Source organism: Gossypium arboreum, chromosome 2 (genome assembly GCF_025698485.1).
Source record: "Gossypium arboreum isolate Shixiya-1 chromosome 2, ASM2569848v2, whole genome shotgun sequence".
NCBI lineage: Eukaryota > Viridiplantae > Streptophyta > Magnoliopsida > Malvales > Malvaceae > Gossypium > Gossypium arboreum.
In genome coordinates this window covers 3,056,962-3,078,060 of record NC_069071.1, presented here as the reverse complement: position 1 = coordinate 3,078,060, position 21,099 = coordinate 3,056,962, and the positions used below count along the sequence as shown (strand labels likewise).

The 21,099-nt window shown below is 31.3% G+C and overlaps 1 protein-coding gene and 1 long non-coding RNA gene across 2 annotated transcripts; both read right to left on the bottom strand.

Annotated features, from left to right (window-relative positions):
* Positions 1-9,481: 9,481 nt before the first annotated feature.
* LOC128285953 (uncharacterized) lies at positions 9,482-12,935 on the bottom strand. Its single transcript, XR_008276505.1, has 2 exons — positions 12,456-12,935; positions 9,482-9,691 (listed from the first exon to the last, which is right to left on the bottom strand). It is a non-coding gene; the product is annotated as an uncharacterized LOC128285953 (long non-coding RNA).
* A 407-nt stretch (positions 12,936-13,342) lies between these two features.
* Positions 13,343-16,413, bottom strand: LOC108467148 (metal transporter Nramp3-like). Its single transcript, XM_017767688.2, has 4 exons — positions 15,715-16,413; positions 15,440-15,576; positions 14,694-15,346; positions 13,343-13,906 (listed from the first exon to the last, which is right to left on the bottom strand). Exons 1-4 carry the CDS (start codon positions 16,236-16,238, stop codon positions 13,706-13,708), a joined length of 1,515 nt encoding a protein of 504 aa, XP_017623177.1. The 5' UTR covers positions 16,239-16,413; the 3' UTR covers positions 13,343-13,705.
* Between the last annotated feature and the right edge of the window lie 4,686 nt (positions 16,414-21,099).

Genomic DNA, 21,099 nt, shown 5'->3' with positions numbered 1-21,099 from the left:
GTTGTAAACCACTTATCTGGAAGATTAAAGAAGATTATGACACGTGTCAAATGTTCATAAGGACAAAGATATATATATATATAGATAGTTAGTTTAAGAAAGGGAGAGTTTTTCTTCGTTCTTCAAAAAGTATTTTCTAGTTTAGATCAAAAGAAACCTAAAGTATTTCCCCTTTTTCACTGAAGCTAAGTTGTAGATCTGGATCTCTACTTGTGAATGCTCCATGACAAGGGAAGATGTATACCTTTATAGATTATGTTGTGAAAGAGAAAATATGTTTAATCGGGTAAGGTGGGTGATATAAGGCCTTTTGGGATTTCTAATGTTAGAGATAACAAAAAAAAAGTATATGAATAGCTCTTGATGAGTTTCTATGTCTTGTAGCAGTAATTGTTGTTGATTATTCGATGGAGGCCTAGATCTAGAGTTTGGAGCTACAGAAGGTGTAATACCTCCTAACCCCTATCCGTAGCCGGAATAGTGTTACGGAGCATTACTGAACTTTTCAAATCAAATACGAATATTACATAATTATCCACACGTAAACATCATAATTCAATCATATCGTCCCTTTTATGAGCCATCGAAACCCAAAATACGTGTTAGAAACAAATCGAGACTTAATCTAGTACTTCCAAAATTTTTCATGAAATTTTAAAAATTTTCCTAGATGCAGGGCACACACGCCTGTGTGGTCAAGGGATACGCCCATGTGACCATAGGATACGCCCGTGCCGCAAGCCGTGTCTGACCTCGTGTAACTCTCTGACTTAGAACACACAGCCAACCACACACCCATGTACTAGGTCGTGTGCCTCACACAGTTAAGAAACACGCCCGCGTCTCTGCTTGTGTGAAATTACTTAGGCATTATATTTTGAAATTTTAAAGTTGCAGGGAACACATGGATAAACCACACTAGCCTTGTGTCTCACACGGTCTAGTCAGACGCCTGTGTGCCTGGCCGTGTGGACTCACAACGAACCTTAAGCATCAAGTATACCATACCTTGCAATCTTTATCAATAAGCAACTCGAAAACCAATCATTCAATCAATCCAAAACACATTTAAATACATATAAAACATATAAAAACAATCAATCTAATAACCTAACCAATTTACCCTTATAGGTACTTCACATATATTATCCAATACAATTCAATAAAATACCATTCAAGCCAATTCTATTTGTATACCAATTTCAACTAAAAACACACCACTTAATAGATTCAACACATTACATATGTTCATGTATTCAACCAACCAATATCAACTTATAATTTTACAATCACTCCATAAAATAGTATACAATTAGACATCCTAGGTACATGCCATTACCAAAAAGAAATATACATCACCACGTTTTGAGATCGGGATTGTTGTGCATGCCGAATCAACGATCAACTTTAACACCTAACCTCTGAACAGAAAGTAAACCATACGCTAAGTATGAACTCAATGGTATTTCTATAATCCGAATGCTTAAAAGTAAATTAATATAACATATACATTAAATCATACAATAACCATAGTTATACAATTAATCAATTCATAGAGATGCATTTATAACACATTCAATTCTTATCAATTGATATCCCAGATATCTTTTCACAATGTAAACTCAATTCATTTGAACAACAATGTTGTTCATTTGTGACCAATTCATAATTTCACAATTCATATGTTTCTATCCATATCTCAATTCATCATTCAATATCAATCATGTCGCCGTTTAATTCAATTACCTCTATTAACATGACTTAAACTCGGACGGATACACGGATCTAACCAAAACACACCAATTTGGCACCCAGTGCCTCATCGGATAATTCGAAGTAATAGTTGACACCCAGTGTCTCAATAGCCTTACCGAAGTAAAATGGTACCCACTACCTCATCTAATTTATCTGAAGTAATATTGTGACACCAAGTGTCTCATCGACTCAAATTCGAAGTATCCCTGAACTCTTCCATTCCTATGGCATGCCATCTATATCTGACTCAGCGCAATATAGTTAATGGGGTTTCAATTTTACAATTCAATAACAATCAATATCAAATATCAATTTTCCATATAATCACATGTATAATGAATTCAATTCAATTCAATATCAAAATGTCATATACTCACCTCAATCACTTACCATAAACATTAAATCAAAATACAACAATTAGTAATCAGATTCAAATTATAGAAATACAAACCGTAATTTCCGAGCTACTCCTCGTTGACTTTTTCTGTTCCCTTCTTAGCCAAGATTTCTGGCACAATGTTAGCTACAGAAATTAAACAATTAAAAATCATCAATACAACACAAATTTCACATTGAATGCCTTAATTTTTACTCAACTTTTTCCTAATTTCCAATTTAGTCCCTAAACCGAGACTAACTTTATTTCTCTAAACAAATTTCATATTTTCATTCAATTTCCACTTTAGACTAAATTCAACTCTCTAATTTCACTTAAATCTCTAAATTTCAAAATTTTCTCAATTTAGTCCCTATAACTCAAAACTTATACTTTATTTTACAATTCAATCCCTTTTTCATTTCTAACTTAAAATTCTATTAATTGAACCCCAAATACTTAAATTATCCAACATGAACATCATCTAAAAATCAATATTTTCTAAAATTTCAACATAGATTAAGTAATATTTAACTCTAGAATTCTAAAACATAAAAATTACAAGAAAATGGACTAAATTGACTTACCAGTTAAGCTTTGAACCTTAAAACCCTAATTTTCTCCTCCTTTTCTTTTTCTTTTTCTTTTCTCCCTTTTTCTGCCCTATTTCGCTTTTCTATTCATTTTGTTCTTTCTTTTCTTTTGTTTCTTTTATTTCATTTCTTTTATTTACTTTATAATATAATATAATATAATATAATATAATATAATAATATTAATATATTTACTTAAATAATAAGTAAGTGCAATGGCCTAAATTCAAGGTTATCGGAATAGTGAAATCCGATTTAAAGAGAAATTTATTTCAATATTTTTGCATGAAAATTGATATGATAGGAAAATTGTATGCAAATATTGATAGAAAAATTTTACCGATGTAGTAGTTAGTTAGAAAAAGAAATTATTGAAGAAATTGGGAAAAAAACAAGGTATCGAGACCTCTATCTCGTAAAACCGAGTCGAAAATAATTTTATAAATTTTATGAAATTTTAGTAATATGGTATTAAAATTTCGTTAGGAAATTTTAATGTTTGGGTAGTTAATTAAATGAAAAGGACTAAATTGTAAAAGGTGTAAAAGTGGATGGGATGATTAAATAGCTTAAGTGTCTAATGAGAGAGGATTTAAAAGGTAATTTGACCCAAAATTTATTTGAGCTGGACGGCAAGGGCATGAAATCAGCAGGAAAATTGATAAATTAAAGGAAAAATTAGAATATTGCAAAATTAACTAAATAAAGCTAGAACTAAATAGGAAATATCTAGATTTCTCTTCATTTCTCTTCAATTCCAGCAGCTAAAAATGCCATAGGAGGGTTCTCTAAGCTGGTATTCTATAATTTTTGCACCAAGTGAGTTATTGCTTGCCTTTTTCTTGTAATTTTTGTGTTTCTAAGACTTTTTCAACTAGGTCCTACTATTAAATTCATTAGTTTTTGATTTCATGAATGGAATTGAAAGTCACCATGGTTTAGTACTGTAAGTTTATGATGAAATAGAATGAAATTAAAGCTTTAATTTGTTTATGATATGATTTTATTAGGTAATTTCAATGGAAATTTATTTTTAGGACCTAATTGTGAAAATGTTTGGAATTAAAGTCTATTGCTGAAATTCTGATTCCTAAAGGCTGTAAACTAGTTTAAGGTGATATAATAAAGTGTTAATTGAGAAAAAAAAGCTCAATTGAGAGGCTAATTGAGTAGGGACGAAATTATTATTTATTAAAAGCTTAGGGAAAAAATGGTAATAAACAGCTTGCACTAAAACAATATTGGACAGCAGCAGCAGTAGACTAACTTTGAAAAATCACCATAAATTTTAGGAATCGAATTATAAGATGAAAAAAATATGAAATTAAAGCTTATTGAGTCTATTTTCTCATAGAAGAAACGGTGTAAGCAATGGATCTGTAAATCATGAGATATAATAAATTTTGTGAGACAAGGTCAGAATGAATTCGAGTTCCCCTGTTCTGAATTTGAAAAAATCATAAAAAATTGAATAAAAATAATTAGGGCTTAAATTTATATTTCTAGAATCATTAATGAGTATACTTTCAAGAGAAATAAATGATAACATCATCTAAATCTTGTATGAAGAGATAATTAATTTTTAGTGAAAAAGGGTCAGAACTGTCAGACAACAGAACAGGGGTGAATTTAAAGAATAAACTGTACTTATTGGCTAAACCAAAAATTCTGAAAATTTTATGGTAATAATATATGTGAGTCTAGTTTTAGAGAAAATTATTGGATCCTAATTTGGAGTTCTGTAGCTTAAGATAAAAATAATTTAGCGACTATGACTCAAGTAGACAACTTTGAATAAACTATAAATAATAATAATGAAATTATAGAAAATGTTGCATATGAACATGAAATGTATTAAATTGATAATTAAATTTATTTATTTAGATCCAGAAGATTCAAATAAGAAGCTAGATCGAGGAAAGGAAAAAGTTCGGGATTAATAGATTTTGTACACGAACAAGTATCAAGGTAAGTTCATGTAGCTTGAATTATATTTTTAAATGCTTGAAATGTTTGTTATTGATGTGAATATGATTTGACTATTTATTGTATGAAAATTGATAAAACATTGATATATTTGATAAAAAGGAGAAGAAATCCCAGTTGAATGAAAGGAAATTTCGATGGATCTTTGAGAAGGAATTGACGGTAAAAAGGATCTAGCCCGGACGGGTGATCCTATCCTGATATAGCCCTCCAGAAGAATATGTGTAAAATGGATTTAGCCGGACGGGTAATCCGAATTAGGTCTCAATTTAGCCTCGGACTGGTAATCGGATCAAGCTCATTAGAGTAATTGTCGTTGCGAGGATTTAGCTGGGACCGGTAATCCCGACAATACTCTATGAGTTTATATTCGAGGATTTATCCCGGACCGGTAATCCGTTGCAAGGATGAGGTTTGCGGGAGTGTGCTCTCTGAAATGGAAATGTGCGCACACGAATATGAATTCACGGACCCGGAAATGTACACTAAAAGTGTACCTCTGAAAAATCCATCGAAATTCCGATAAATTCAACAGGATAAATATGGAAAAATAACAAGGAAATGGAAATCATGGTATTGATGAGCTCATCAATCATGGTATATATTATTGGTACATGGAAATTATTATACTAACTTGAATGTTGAGTTTGTGCATGTTAGGGTAATAATGCATTGGATGGATATAGGAATGTTTATTGTATTGTATTGAAAATATTAGGTAAGTATAATTCCTGTTACATGAGCTTACTAAGCACAAAGTGCTTACCCTGTTTCCTTTTCCCCAGTTTTGTAGTGTTAAGAGCTCAGAGGTCGGATTTGGTCGGAGACACATCACACTATCAACCTCAGGATTTCGGTATATAAAGAAACTTTATTTTGAAAATCAATGGCATGTATAAGCTAATAAAGTAAATGATTCTGTGAAATAAATGTAAGGTCAGCCAATGGTATGGCTAACAAATCTTGGTTTTGATGTGTGATGAGGTTATCATATAAATATGCATGAATCAATCTTGAAAATATGTTGAATTGGATTGGTTGATTTGGATGAGTCTCGGTTTAATATTGCAAGGAATGTTAGATATTTATAAAGGGGCTATATTGAATATAAAAAAGAAAATCGTAAACTCCGGTAATGCCTCGTACCCTATTCCGGCAATGAGTACGGGTAGGGGGTGTTACAGTAAGTTTATTATTATTAAATATATGTATATTATTTACACACATAGATTTATATTTTACCATACACTTGTTATATAATGATTAATTACTTATTTAATCCTTCACTTTTTCTTTAATTAATAATTAAACTTTCACATTTTATTCAATTTAATCCTTATAGCTAATTACCCTTAACTCAAGCTAATTCATCTAATCAAAACCTAATTAACCATACAACTAACTTTGTGAATATTTTTAATAAATATTTACGAATCCGTTTTACAAAAACAGAGACCTGAAAACACACTTTCCAACGTCCGTGACTATCGGGTCGTTACAAAAGGTGAAAGTCAAGTGAGTTATTAAATTGACTCTTGCATGTGACTTGTGCATTCTAGAAACTTCTGTGCAAGGTGGCTAAAACTAGAGAAATATGACTTGACGATTCTATTGTGAAATAAATGTTTGAAGAACCTTGTACGTCAGTCTGTATAAGATCTAATAGCCTAAGCATGTGATGTGAATCTTAAGGATGAAGAATGCTCGTATGTGAATGATTGAAATATATATGCGTATCTTGAAAGCATGTTAGGCATCATGTTTGCTAAGAGTAAGTCAATCTATGATAAGTCTGTGTTTGTCTCTGTGGAGTCGTCTAAAGGGGTTCATCGAGACTATAAACACAATTTTTTAAAAGAAAAAGCTCATGACTATCGCACCATATTGTGTAAGACCATAGCTGGTGGGCTATGGCATCATATGGAAAGACCATATTGTATAAGACCATAACTGGTGGGTTATGACATAATATGGAAAGGACTAAAGGAAGGTTATTACCTAATGGGTTTTTTGCGCAACCCAAAACGATAAGGGGCAAACTTCACAAAAGGTGAGTCTAGGCAAATCCCTATCGTGAGAATGCTAGAAATGAAAGCCTTTGTAGAAATCTAACAAAAGGAAGCCTTTGTAGCAATCTAAAGAACAGAAGTCTTTGTGGATATCTATGAAAAGGAAGCATTTGTAGTGATCTATAAAAAGGAATGCCTTCATGGCATATTCTAAAGAAAAACCCTTCTGGCAATCTTTTGAAGAAAATGGCTTTGTAGCAGACCCTGAAGGAAAGAAATGGTGAAAATAAAAAATCCTGAAAGAATGATATGAATGGCGAACTTTGAAGAAATTGTGTAAAGGGAAATATCTAGAATTAAGGTTGTAATGACAGCGTGGGGAGGAAACGCCCTTGCAGCAGATTGTGAAGAAACAGCCTCTATGGCGAATCTTACAAGGAAAACATTATGGCGTATGCATGATGAGCTACTCTTATGGCGTAATCTAGAAAGGCTCTCAATGGTGAACCATGAAAGACGCTCTTAAGGTAGACTTTGTGTTGCGCAACCAGGTATTTTATAATATCTTTACATGAAAACAGCGGGATTAGTAAGTATGTGTCGTATTTACGAATACAATGGTGAAGTATTTGATATGAGTGATACTTTTACCAAGATAGGGAATCACGGAAACACAGTGAAGAATTGAAAATGTATTCTGAAGATGAATGCAAGTATCGTTCATCGAGATGTAGTATCAATGACCTGTGTATAGGGCTCTTTTCAAAACTCAATGGAGTTATGTTTTAGAGATTAAGGAATGTAGGTAAGGTTTCGAATATACTAAAGAAAGGGAAAAAGACTTTGGGGTGAGGTATGGAAATGAAAACGAGTTAAAGAATGGAAATTGAGGAAATAACCGTTAGAGGCAAACGAAGAATAAATAGTGATGAGATGCTCATTGAAACATTAAAAGCAATATATAAGTATGATTCAGGAAAATGAGGGTTGACTCACTAAGTTCTTTCGAACTTACCTTTGTATGTTATGTTTTAGGTGGGTCCTTAAAGGTCTTCGCCTGGAGGGACAATGCTAGGGCTACGGCAAAGAAAAGGCAAGATGGGTTAGTATTCATATAGAGCGGGCTTTAGATGCGAAATCAAGTCTGGTTAATACATAGAGATCCTTAATTGGGCGAAATTGTGTTAGATTAAGACTTCAATTCAAATAAATTTGTTACTTAGCCTTTCTGTAATGTATTTTTCCTTACGTATTATGTTTATGTATCTTAAATTAAGGGTTTCGTAATTAAGTAAGATATAATTGATTGAAAGTTGTATAAACAGATTAAGTTCACATTTGCTTTAGTATAGTAATACCCAATATTTGGATCCGACGTATCGGATCGGGTTAAAGGCATGAGAAGACAAATCCTTGTCATTCTTGACTTTCAATCGAACGACATTCTTCGTTATTCTCGCACCACGAATTGCTTCGAGTGTGGGCTCAAATGAATTTGAATCAAACACAGAACCAGAAATTATTTATTTTACTTTTATTGGGAAAGTAAAATTTTCTCTCAAATAGAAACTGGTAAAATTGTTATTCCCGAAAAATAGAATTTATACTTTGAAATAAATTCTTACTATTTTCGGGTAGAATAACAATATCTCAAAGTTGTGTATAACTAATTGTATCTTTAGCTTTACAAATGCTATCTATCTGTAAAGAGAAGAAATGGAAGCCTTGTTGAATTAGTAGAAGTCTATTTAATAGAAAAACTTCCTAGTGAAGGGCTTTTTAGGTCTCTTTCTTATTGGGTCCAATTATAAATGCTTCTTGGACTTTTAACCCAACAATTTATAATTCAATCCAACCCAATACATTTTCTTTTATTTTCCGAAATAAACATAATAAATTCATTTCTCACTTAAATGATTTTCTCAACCCAATTTTGATTATGTTAAAATCATCACAACTTTACCATAAAAAATCTATGATAAAACATATTTAATTTTTCTACATTCAATGAATTCACAACTACATTCAATGAAAATAAACTTTTAATGAAATAAATTTAATTTGGGCTATGATGTAGGACATCCAAGTTGACATTTAAAACCCTTTTAGACTGTTACATAGGACTATCATTAGGAACGGAGCTTCATGATAGAGTGACTACTTCGTAACAAAACAATAATGTAAGTGACTAAAACACAACATTTCGAGCATAAGTGACTAAAATGTAGTCTAAGGCAAACAAAAGTGATTATTTTTGTTTACCCATTAATTCGAAAAACCATAAATTAATTCTCATGTCATTTTCATATTTAGTGAGAAAACCACATTCATTTCCTAATATTTTCCATTTCTTTAACTCTATCATTTCTATCCATAAATGTTCATTTGATTTAACATATAATTAATTTATGGTTTCAATGAGCTTGCAGAGAGATCAATTGAACATGCGTGATTAGGACTCAAACGATTTATAATTAAGTATAACATCTCTCACCCGAACTGGTCACTAAACCCAAAGTCACAGGGCATTACCAACATTATCGGAACCATTTTTTTTACACACGTTGGCACCACTCATACTTTAAGGCGAACAGATAAAGTAAAAATACGAATAGTCACCGTGAACAGTTACGTGGCAAACTATCCTGCAGACTGTCCTATAGCAGGCTAAACAGTGGACTGTCCTACAAACACCTATTTTACGGAGTGTCCCCCAAACACCTATATGGTGGACTGTCCCACGAAACTTATAATTCGAAACATAACAAAAATCGAGTCCATTTTATTTACATACATCAAGAGAGTCCAAGGTAACCACCTTTAAATTTTAACATACTTGTTTACAAAATAACCAACTGTCTATTTACATGCCACTTAAATCTGATCAAACAAAGTCAAAAGTCTATCGCAACCTTGGGCGGATAGTTTGAACTTCTTGCTGATCTGATAAACACGTTCTGAACGTTCAAAATCTACAAGATAAAAGCAACTGAGGCGTAAGTATTAAGAATACTTAGTAAGATTATACAAATTCAATAATTAACCTATCTCACATAATAATTATGTGTTAATTTAATATGAGAACATAATTTGCCTATCAACCAACACAATTTGTCAACAAAGTAAGCGCGTATACTTCATCAACATACAATATATCAAGTACACAACATGATATGTTAACACTTAAGGCTGTAAATGAATCGAACTTGAATGAACAAACATCTATTCATGTTCATTTGTTTATTTTTAAGCTTATTCGTGTTCAGTTTGTGTTTATTAAGAATTTCAATTTTCTATTCATGTTCGTTTATTTAAAATTATATGTGTTCATGTTCACGAACAATGTTAATAAATAATAAACAAACAATAGATAAATACATATACACACATATATTGTTTAGATATAAAAAGTCAAATATAAATATTAATGATTATATTATAAATGAAAAAATACAAAGCAAGATAATTTTATTAATATATACTAATGTAACAATAAATAAGTTTTAAGATAATGTTATTAATATATACTAATAGAATTTTATAAGAAAATATCATTAATAAATAAACGAGCCAATAACAAGCTTTTAAATGAGTTTGTTCGTGAACATAAACGAACCAAACACACTTCTGTTCATGTTCATTCGTTTATTAAACGAACATGAAAATTTTATTCATACTCATTTATTTAGCTTAATAAACGAACATAATCGAACGTTATGCGAAAGGGTTACGAACAGTTCATCAAACATTCTGTTCATTTATACCCCTATTAACACTTTTCAAATATGATTCATTCTCATTCCTTTCACTGGTGCTAACTTCAAATTTAATAGTCAAGTCTTCCATTACTCATTCTTTAATTCACCAATTTCACATCTCACATGTTTTGTATTACTCGAAGAAACATCGTAAAAGAACTCAAAATACAGATATCTTTCGCATCAAATAACTCCCCATTCTTCTTTTATGTGTATAAACCTGTTCATACCAGAGATTAAATTATTTAAACTCTGATATAATTAGTTGAATACATATAAAAGGAGAACTGGGAAATGGAATTTTTTTCATAACAGACTTTTTCATAATTTTTTATTGTAAGTATTACAAATAAACGGGCTAATAGCAGAAAAACATTATATATAAATGGTATTGAATGCTTATTTTCTACTCACATTTTCCTTTCTCTCACTAGTTACCAAGATCACCACCAAACACTATAACCTCAACTACCAAATCACTCTCCCAATTTTCTTTCTCTTCTTTGAAAGATATCATTCTCATTCCACCCGCATTCTACTTTTCACCCTTCACCAATATTTCATATTTATTATAATAGGTTGTGCAGACGGTTGGTAAAGATGCTGCTTATAGTCGTCTCCTCTTACCTTCTATAGATCAACTCTATAAAATGTAATTACCCCTAAAGAAGATAAGAACAAATGACTAAAACAAAGATTTTTACCAGCAATCTCCACAACCTCTTACAATAAACACGAAGCATTGATGAAAGGTGAAAAGTTAAATGTGGAGTGGAATCAGAGTGACGTCCTTCAAAGAAGAGGAAAATAAATGCATGGGAGGGTGATTAGGGAGTGAAGGTTGCAGAGTTTGGCGATCTTAGTAGCCACTTTGAGAATGAAGAATATGAGTAGAAAAGAAGCTTGCATGACAATCTATATATAATGTTGTTCTGCAATTAACTTCTTTATTTATAATACTTAATATGAAAAATTATGAAAAAAAAAAAGCCCTTTCTAAGTTTTTTTATATGTATCGACCTATTTATATTTAGATTGTCATGCATGCTTATTTTCTACTCACATCGCCCTTTTTCTCACTGGCTACTAAGATCACCACCAAACACTATAACCTCAACTACCAAATCACCCTCCCATTTATCTCCCTCTTCTTTGAAGGACATCACTCTAATTCCACCCCACATTCTACCTTTCACCTTTCACAAATTTTTAATATTTACTGTAAGACCTTGAAAATCCTAAAATTCAGATTCTAAACTGAAAACAATTGTCAAATTTAGAAATTAATTTGAACAAAAAATCATTCTAAGTCTCAATATAGGAAAAATTGTCAAGTTCATGTCCAAATAGTGATCTAACTAACATATTTAAAGGAACCAGTAAATTTAAGACAATAATACACTTGAATTGAATTTCCTAAATTGTACAAAATTATCTCCGCTTAGATTTCACACCCGAAAATTAAGTGAGAGTGGAATAGATCCCATTGATTTAACCATATCAATGATTTGATTTGCCATTATATCTTTTAGTTTTGAACCCCCAAAGAAATAAACACACATGAAAGAAACTCGAAACACTGTGCTCAAAAGTTTCTCGTTGCAATGGAACTGTTGCCTCAGCTTCTGGTTTAAAACCATAGAATAACTTTGGTTAGTGAAACCAGAGAGGTTTTGATGTGAGGTTTTTAGCCTTTAAAAAAAAAAACAAAAACCATCTACAGAATTAGTGTCTGCTTCATAACTAAAAATCACCAAAGAATCATCTTTGAGTCCTCTGCACTAGGAACTTTTAATTCAAGAAAGGGGCTTTACCACTTGTGCTCTTTTTTACTCCCATTTCAATACAAATCCCAGACTTCCAGTCTAACATTCATTCACATTATTCACAATCAAACTTTGTGCTTTATCACTTTGACCTAATAGTCATTGAAACAAACACAAAATACATTATGTCAACTGATAAGTCGAAAAGTTACCTGATTTATTTTTCTGTTGTCTTCAGACGTCTTCAAAGTGTGCAAGCACTACCTTATATCCATGGAGTGAACCCCACTCCTCCAAACCTCGGTTTCCTTATCTTCGATTGCCCTTAACTTTATCAACCTTTCATTCAACTCCTGCAATGAAAACCCACCCTCCTTCTCCGGCGGCCGTAATTCCTTCAACCTCTGCCCTAACTCTGCATAACCATACATCCTAACAAACTCTGTCTTCATTGCAGTCTCTTCTCCTTTAGCCGTACCTTTCATCTCCCTCCCGAAAACCGAGGTCAGTAGTTCACTCGAAGACCACTCTGTCAGCTGAAGGCTTCAACTTTAAATGATTCTTAAATGCCGATAAAGGCATTAACTTATTTACTTTTTAAATCATTTGCTTATTTTTCCGAAAAATTGTAGTGAGTTTCTCTGCGTTATGACTTAACCAGTTTTATGGATAATACGTGCAAAATACTAAAATAACTCAAATATCGAAACCATGCCACAATCCGTATAAAAATTATTACAGTCCCGAATAATAATAATAATAATAATATTTATAATATTAAATTAAAAATTTGAGACGAGACCTTAGAATTGCCAAATCCGATCCTAGGCTCAAGTACAAATAATTGGATGACTAATAGTGTTCATCAATTTTTTGTTACTCCACTTTCAATAGACAAACTTTTTTTTTTCATTTTTAATTCAAACTCGAGTACAAATAATCATGTTTAAAATTAAGTTTAGTTTGAAACTCCTTACAACTTAAGCTTAACTCAGCTCAATTACACCCTAAGGATAAATTTCAAGACTAGAAGAATGGCAAAACAGCAAAACAATTGAATTACATATTTGTTCAAAGCTGGTTCACGTATATAGCTAGCTTGAACCAAAATTATGGCTGCATTATTTATAATAATAAAAAGAGTTACATAGTTTTGGTACTTTCAAATATTTTCAAATGAATGTTTAGTGTTATAGCATTGAGCAGGATATGATCAGTACATTCTTTAACACCATAACATGGAACCTACAAGCATTTTTTTTTAAGAATACTCCAGAAAAATGCAAAGCTTACTAAACTGAACTTTGTACATAAAAGTCCCTATATGAGTATGCATTTCCAAAAAGGAACATACGCTTTTAACTGGAGAAATTCATCTATGAAAGCGAAGTTTGATTGATCCTAACTCGATAGGCTGATCTCGTGGCTTGAGAAGGGTAAGATTGATCACTGGATTCCCTGCCTATTTCGAGGGTGACAAGCGGCGCCAAGCGGATGAAGCAAAACCCCAAGAAACAAGGTAGAAAATAAATGCGATATATGCGCCGGTAAATGCAAACACTATACTTGTGAACATTACGCCAGTGACTTCGTTAGAGAAGAAGTCAAATAAAAGGTACCCGTTGATCACTATCACCAGTACAGCCACGAGCCATGCAATTGTCTGCAAAGGAGACAGGAAAGTTAAAGGAATATGTTGGTGCATCATTGAAAATGGTGGCATGATATAATATGATGGAAACCGAATGATAGGCATCGTTTTTGGTTTTAAAAGAGGTTAAGGCTTGTAAATCAACAATAACAAGAATCGATATACTATAGAAGTAAAAATACCCACTAATCGACATAGCTTCAATGTTGGTATGCCAATGGTTTCACTGTATTTCCTTTTCTACATTACCCTAAATCTCTAGGAAAGCAGAAAAGACCGAGTACAAGCCCAAATCTTAGACATGGGCTCATTGGAAGCTCAAGAATAGGGAAATCAACCAGCCAAAATATTGGAAAATCGATGAAATCGAAGATCATGCATGGACCGTATAAACTAAGCATAAATCAATAGTGTGCAAAATGGGGTACAGTCACCTAGTTCATATGACTAATATATAAAAACCAGATACACACTCGTGCACACACAAAAACAAATTTTCGAAGTTCTAACTACTATCATGTTGCCATACCAATATCAGTGAAATGACTTAACATTTTTATCAATAAACAAGCAATAAGCTATTCTTAAATACGAGCTGATTATGACCTCTAGATCGGAAAGACAAACACGAAGCCCATCGCACAGTCGATGCAAGTACAAAAGCAAAATCACTTAAGGCAGCATGTGGAGACAAATGCATTCAAATCAAACTCATCGTTTAGTGTGTACATTAGAATTCCGATATGCAAGATATGTTAATATATCAGCAAGGCACAAAACATGGAGATTAGCAGCTTACCTTGAGCACAGAGCCAATCTTGAAAGTACCCATGATTTGCTCCTTAGAAACCAAACAAAGTAGTGGGATAAGAGCAAAAGGGATTTGAATCGATTGAAGCACATTAAGCCATTCATTTAAGACATCTAGCGCTGCCTCAGAAGTATCGAAAACAAGAGCAACTATCATAGTAGGAACAATAGCAAAACTCCTGGTGATCAATGCTCTTAGCCATTTTTTCAACTTCAAGTTCAAGAACCCTCCCATGATAAACTGCCCAGCATAAGTGCCGGTAATGGTGCTACTTTGACCGGCTGCTAACAACCCGATAGCCCAAATGTATAAAATCGGGAACAACCCGCCTCCATATTTGTCTTGAAGATACTGCCCTGCATTCACAAGACCAATAGTACTGGCTACTTCGGTGCCATAAAATGCCTTGGCAAAGACAGTAGTGACAAACAGATTGATTATAAACGAAATTAAAAGCGCAGCAGCAGATTCTATCGAGTAATAATTGAGAGCTTCTTGAACTCGGCCTTTCTTCGTGTGATCGATTTCTCGTGATTGGACAAGAGCAGAGTGCAAGAACACATTGTGAGGCATAATAATGCAACCCACAACTCCCACAGCTTGTTTGATTGTTTTGGAGCTGAGTTTTGGAATCAAAACACCTGCAAATACACCAAAACCATTTATAATCAATCAAATCCAATACAGAACATGAAAGAAACTGCTACAGCCAACAATGGAGGACAGTGCCTTACCAAGAAGAAGCTCAGTGCCACTGGGCTTTGTTTCACCAAACATCCAAGCAAATGAGACTGCCATAGTTGCAATAAGCACTGCAAAAAATGCTTCCAGCTTCCTTACTCCATAGTTTTCCAGGAACAAGAAGATGAAACTGTAACAAAGCAAAGAAAACTCATTTTCACCATTTGCTCAGATAAACAGAGATCATAAATCAAAAAATAAATAAATAAAGTTTAGGGAACACAAAATCCCAGAAAATTTATTAATAAAAAAGAACAAAGATACTGACCAATCACAAGCTGTAATAATAACACCAGCCCATAAAGGTATGGCACCATTACTCAAAATCTTAATAGCAATAGCACTTCCAATAACTTCTTGTATATCAGCTCCAATTAAAGCCAACTCCGCCATTACCCACAAAACCATCCTAGCCCAAGTCGGATACTCTTCCCTACAAAGCTCAGCCAAGTGTCTCCCCGTCGCTACACCAAGTCTAGCCGACAACAACTGAACCAACAAACCAATAACCGTAGCCCACATCAACAACCACAGCAAAGAGTAACCGGCTATAGCTCCGGCTTGAAGATCCCCTTCCAAATTCCCAGGATCCAAAAACGCTATCGACATTAAAAAACCGGGTCCGGTGAAAAGCCATAGCTTTTTCCAAGAAAAAGGTGGGGTACCCAACAAGCCTTCATCCTCCGGTTCGTCGATTCCGACGATGTGAACCTTTTCGCCTGACTCGTACGCTACATCTTGGTCCGATTCCTCGTCGGACAATAGTGGAACCTGGTTGTCTTCCGGTGGCATGTTCCCGGTCCGGTTAGCGTCCACCGATGATTTGCTTTTGGATTTAGTTTTTACCTACGAAAACAAGGAAAAATTGCCAGTCTTTCCCACTCTCTTTGCTCAATGTTCCTATCTTTGCTGTTTTATCTTTTATCCGTGGCCTTTTTCATTTCCATTTTTTTTATAGTAATTTATAGCAAATTTTCCGAATTTTTCGCCACGTGATGGTGCTCCGGCACGTGTGAACTTTGTATTGGGATTATTTGAGAGTTACTAATGGGATTATTTTGAGTTTTTTCTTAGAATCTAGAGTCAATTTGGAGTTCAACCAACATATAGGTTAAAATTTGTTATGGGTCCTTGTACTTTTTACAGATTTGGAATTTAGTTCTTATATTTTTATTTTTCAAAATTTAGTCTTTTTACTTCTCATTTTTCAAAATTTAAGTCTAACTATTAGCACCGTTAAATTTATTTTGTTAAATTAGTTTGTGCAATATTTTGAAATAATTTTTTCACTTGATTACAATGTAACTAAAAATGATATTATAATCAACTTAAATTTAACAAAATAATTATAACAATATAAATAATTGAACCTAAAATTTAAAACCTAAAAATAGAAAAATTGAATTCCTAAAAATAAAATGCACAAACTAAATTGATTGGGAAAATCACTGGGAATGATAGCATATAATAATAATAATAATAATAATAATAATAATAATAATTCAGAACTTCATTCTCTTTGGTGTATATATATATATATATATATATATATTTCTTATATTTCTAAAAGCATTAACAAAATATAAAAGAATTAACTAAGCTCCTATATTAAATTCACACTTAATTAAGTTCTTGTTGTTAGTTAAAATAATTTGTTAAGCCTCTTCATTAATAATTTTCATACATGGATTGTTAAAATAAGTTGATGGACCAATCAGATGGTGACACATGGTAACCCATGATTTAATTTAATCTTTTTTGGGGAAAATATTAGATTAAATCAAAAGTTACTACGTGTCACTGTCTGATTAGTCTATCAATTTATTTTGATGGTAAATGTAGTCAATGACAAAAACTGTTAACGAAGGGACTTAATTAGTTATTTTAGTTAATAACAAAGATTCAATTGGGCGTGAATTTAATACAATGACTTAATTGAATTTTTTGCATTTTCTTATGGGCTTTCTTGACATATAAACCTATTTTCTTTACCATCTTATTTATCAGTCAAATAAAAAACTAAAAAAAAAAAAAGACTTTTATGAACAAATACAAGTGGTGATATTTATGATAACTAGATAATGTTATGACAGACTATCTATTAGATTCTAAGAAAATATCATGGAACACTACTTTTTACTTGTATAACTCCAAATTCTTATTCAATTTTGTCAAATATTGTTCAATTTAAACATTCATGCCGTCATAAAATATATATATATTCAATTTCCTATCAATTTTCTTAGCTTGATTGGCATCGATATTATTGTCAATGCAAGAGAACGTGGGTTCAAGTGCGCTAAAATACAGTATCCTCTTATTTAAGGGTTAGAGAGGGACTATGGATAGAGGGGTTATAGATAGTTCCAAACATTATATAAAAAAACTTATATATGATAAGAACCTATAACAAGATTAATATTCGAAAGAAATCAATTTCTGAACAATTTAAATTCCTCACCGTTGTATTTGTTCTTTTTTATATAATGCCTAGAGCTATCCATAGCCTTTTCCCAACCCACAAATAGGAGGATAATGTGCTTCAGCATACTCGAACTCATATCCTCCTACATTGATAATAATATACATGCCAATTGAGCTAAGATTCAATCGACATATTTATTAAATAGTTAACATTTCTATATCATGTCGAAATTATAAGATTAAAAGTTATTGATTGGACTATCAGATTTTTATTGAAGTGGGATTTGAGTACAAGGAGGAGAGTGACAATTTCCCCATTTTACAATGTTATCTAATAGCTAGAAGGTAAAAACAAAAAAAAATGTGGCAAAACGACGTGGCATTAATAAAATTATAAAGAGATGGCGGCTAGTAAAGGGTAACGAGTAGAGGGACGAAAGCACGACGAATGACGAGTGGAGATACCGCCAAGTGTGTGGCGACGACAATCGAGCGTAGGTTTGGCCGTGGATGGCTTGTGGTTGCACGAGTTTTCGTCATGCTTATTGGCAACCTATTTTAAATTTCCTTTTTCAACATTTCTCTACCAACTTTTTTTTTATCCTATGGCATAATTAGAAAATAAAAATAAGATGCATAAATAATAAATTTAGCCCTTAACTTTTAACTCTTTTATCAATTTGGTCTTAATTCTTTTTCTATCCTTTGGCCTTCCCCTTTTTATATAAATTATTGACACTATTATACATAATTTTAATACATTAGATGAAAATACTAATGAGGTTACCGATCATACGATTAAATGTGTTGTAATCGAAAATTCAAGTTTATAGTTATTTAAAAAATCCCTGATTTTAGTACAAAATGTATTACTTGTTGATCGTAATGTGTCGATACCAGAATAATTTTAACCGATTGATATATTTTTTTTGTGTTTTTTTACGGAAAAAAAATAATGATTAAATGATATAAATGTGATGGTTATGGTAGGTTTTTGTCTGTTCTTTATTAATTTCCTTTAAATGTTCAGAGGTCCATTTTTCATATATTTTGATATGGATTGATAGAAAAAAGAAAAGTTCACTCAAACACTAGTCGTTTGTGGAATTTGAAGACTACACGTTTTTACAACTTATAATGTCAAATCTTCGTTAATAATATCTTATTTCTTTTCGTGTTTATACACGATAAAACTTAAACTTGAGATATTCAAGTCTTCAATACCTTCAATCAATAATTTAATAAAATAAATTTACTAATGTTAATAATTGGACTGAATTTTAAAATTTAAAAATAGGGATTAAATTTTAAAATTAAGAAAAGTATTGGGAGTGATGGTATATTTTAAAATAATAATAAAATTTATTAACTTATAAGAGTTGTGAATATGCATAATTAAAATTTATAAAAATAATATTATTTTTGGTGAAAAATTCCCAAGTCTCTATATTTGTAGTTACTTTATTTTTATATCGAGGAATTTAATTTCTCTATTATGGAAATAATTTTCAAATTTAGAATTTAATTTGGTTGAAAAAAAATTCAGACCCTAAAATGAGAATATTTATCAAATCCGGACCCTTAAAGAGTTATTTAACCCTTTTTGAAAGTTACTACTGAAAATTACGAAAACGTCAAAGTCGTGGTTTTTGAAAATTACCAAAATTGTTGAGAGTTTTTCTTTGGATTATCCACAATGTCGACATAGTTTTTCGTCGTATATTGCAAAATGTCGACATTAAGATTCCAACAAAAAATGGGATTTTTTTTTACTGTGTTTTCTTTTTCTAAAAGTAAAATGCTTAGAGTTCACAGATTGACTACGTAATAAAACAATAGTTGTAAATTATGGTTTATATTTTAAAATTATTATTAAATCGTGAATTGAGTCTCACCTTGATTAATATGGATGTTATTGTCAATATAAGAGGACGTGAATTCGAGTACACTGAAACACATAGGTTGGAGAGGAGCTATACGTAATTTTAGGTATTATATAAAAAAAACAGATATGATTGCGTACTTATTTCATGAACAATTTAGATTTGATATGTTAAAAAAAATCCAAATTATTCAATGTGGATTAATTTGTAACTTTGTGTGTAGTTAATACATGAATAACTTGAATTTGATATGTTAAATAAAAAGAAATAGTCATTTAGATTTTACCGTGACTTTCTTTTCTTTTTTAACATGTTGTATCAAGATATCCATATGATAGGTATATACATATTTACAGTTTAATCCACACGTTTGTAAATATGCTTCACTCCATATTTGAATTGAGATTTAATGCCTAATTTGACAACAAAATTAATATAAGAACTTGATTAATATAATTATGATATTTTAAAAAACTCAATAAGAACATTTTGAAATTTAGAGATCATTTGAGAATATGGATGAGTTTAGGAGTTTTATTGCAATTAACCCGATAATATTTAAATAAAATAAGGGATAAATACTAAAATTATACATAAATTTTGATACAATTTGCAAAATTATACATCAAACTTTAATTTTTTCACATTCACTAACTCCATTATTTATATAAAATAATTTTCCGTCAAATCATATGTAAATTGCTAACATTGCTTTTTATTAAGTTAAAAACAGACAAACAAATTTAAATTATTTTCACCTAGATTAAAAAAATAAACACACTCGAATAAGTTATTTTCTAATAAATATTTTTTAATCTAGGTTGAAATAATTTAAATTAAAATAATGAAAATTATGCCTAATTAATAAAATTTAAAAATTAAACTAAAATTAAACTTTATACAAATATACTAAATTAAAATTAATATAACCATTTTAAATTATATCAAAATTCATATATTTATTCAATAAATAAACATGCACATTTCTTTTATTGTAACAGGAATATCACATGACAAAGATTGCTCTGTTTGGTCGTGGTGGTTGGTTGCCCAAATTTCAAGAAATGGGTAACGTTTGAATTTAAAAACAAAATACTTGTTTAAATAAATATAATAAATATTAAAGAAAGAAAGAAATTATTAAAATAATGATGTTTACAATGAGAAGCAAAAGCTAAAAAAATAAAAAAATAAATTTATTAACTAAATTTGATTGAAAATATACAAAAATAGAAACACCCAAAAATCTAAAATAATAATTGTTATCTTTTCTCATTCTTTTAAAATTAACTCTCAATGTCACAAAAAAATTTTAAAAAAAAGAGACTAAATTACATAATATATAA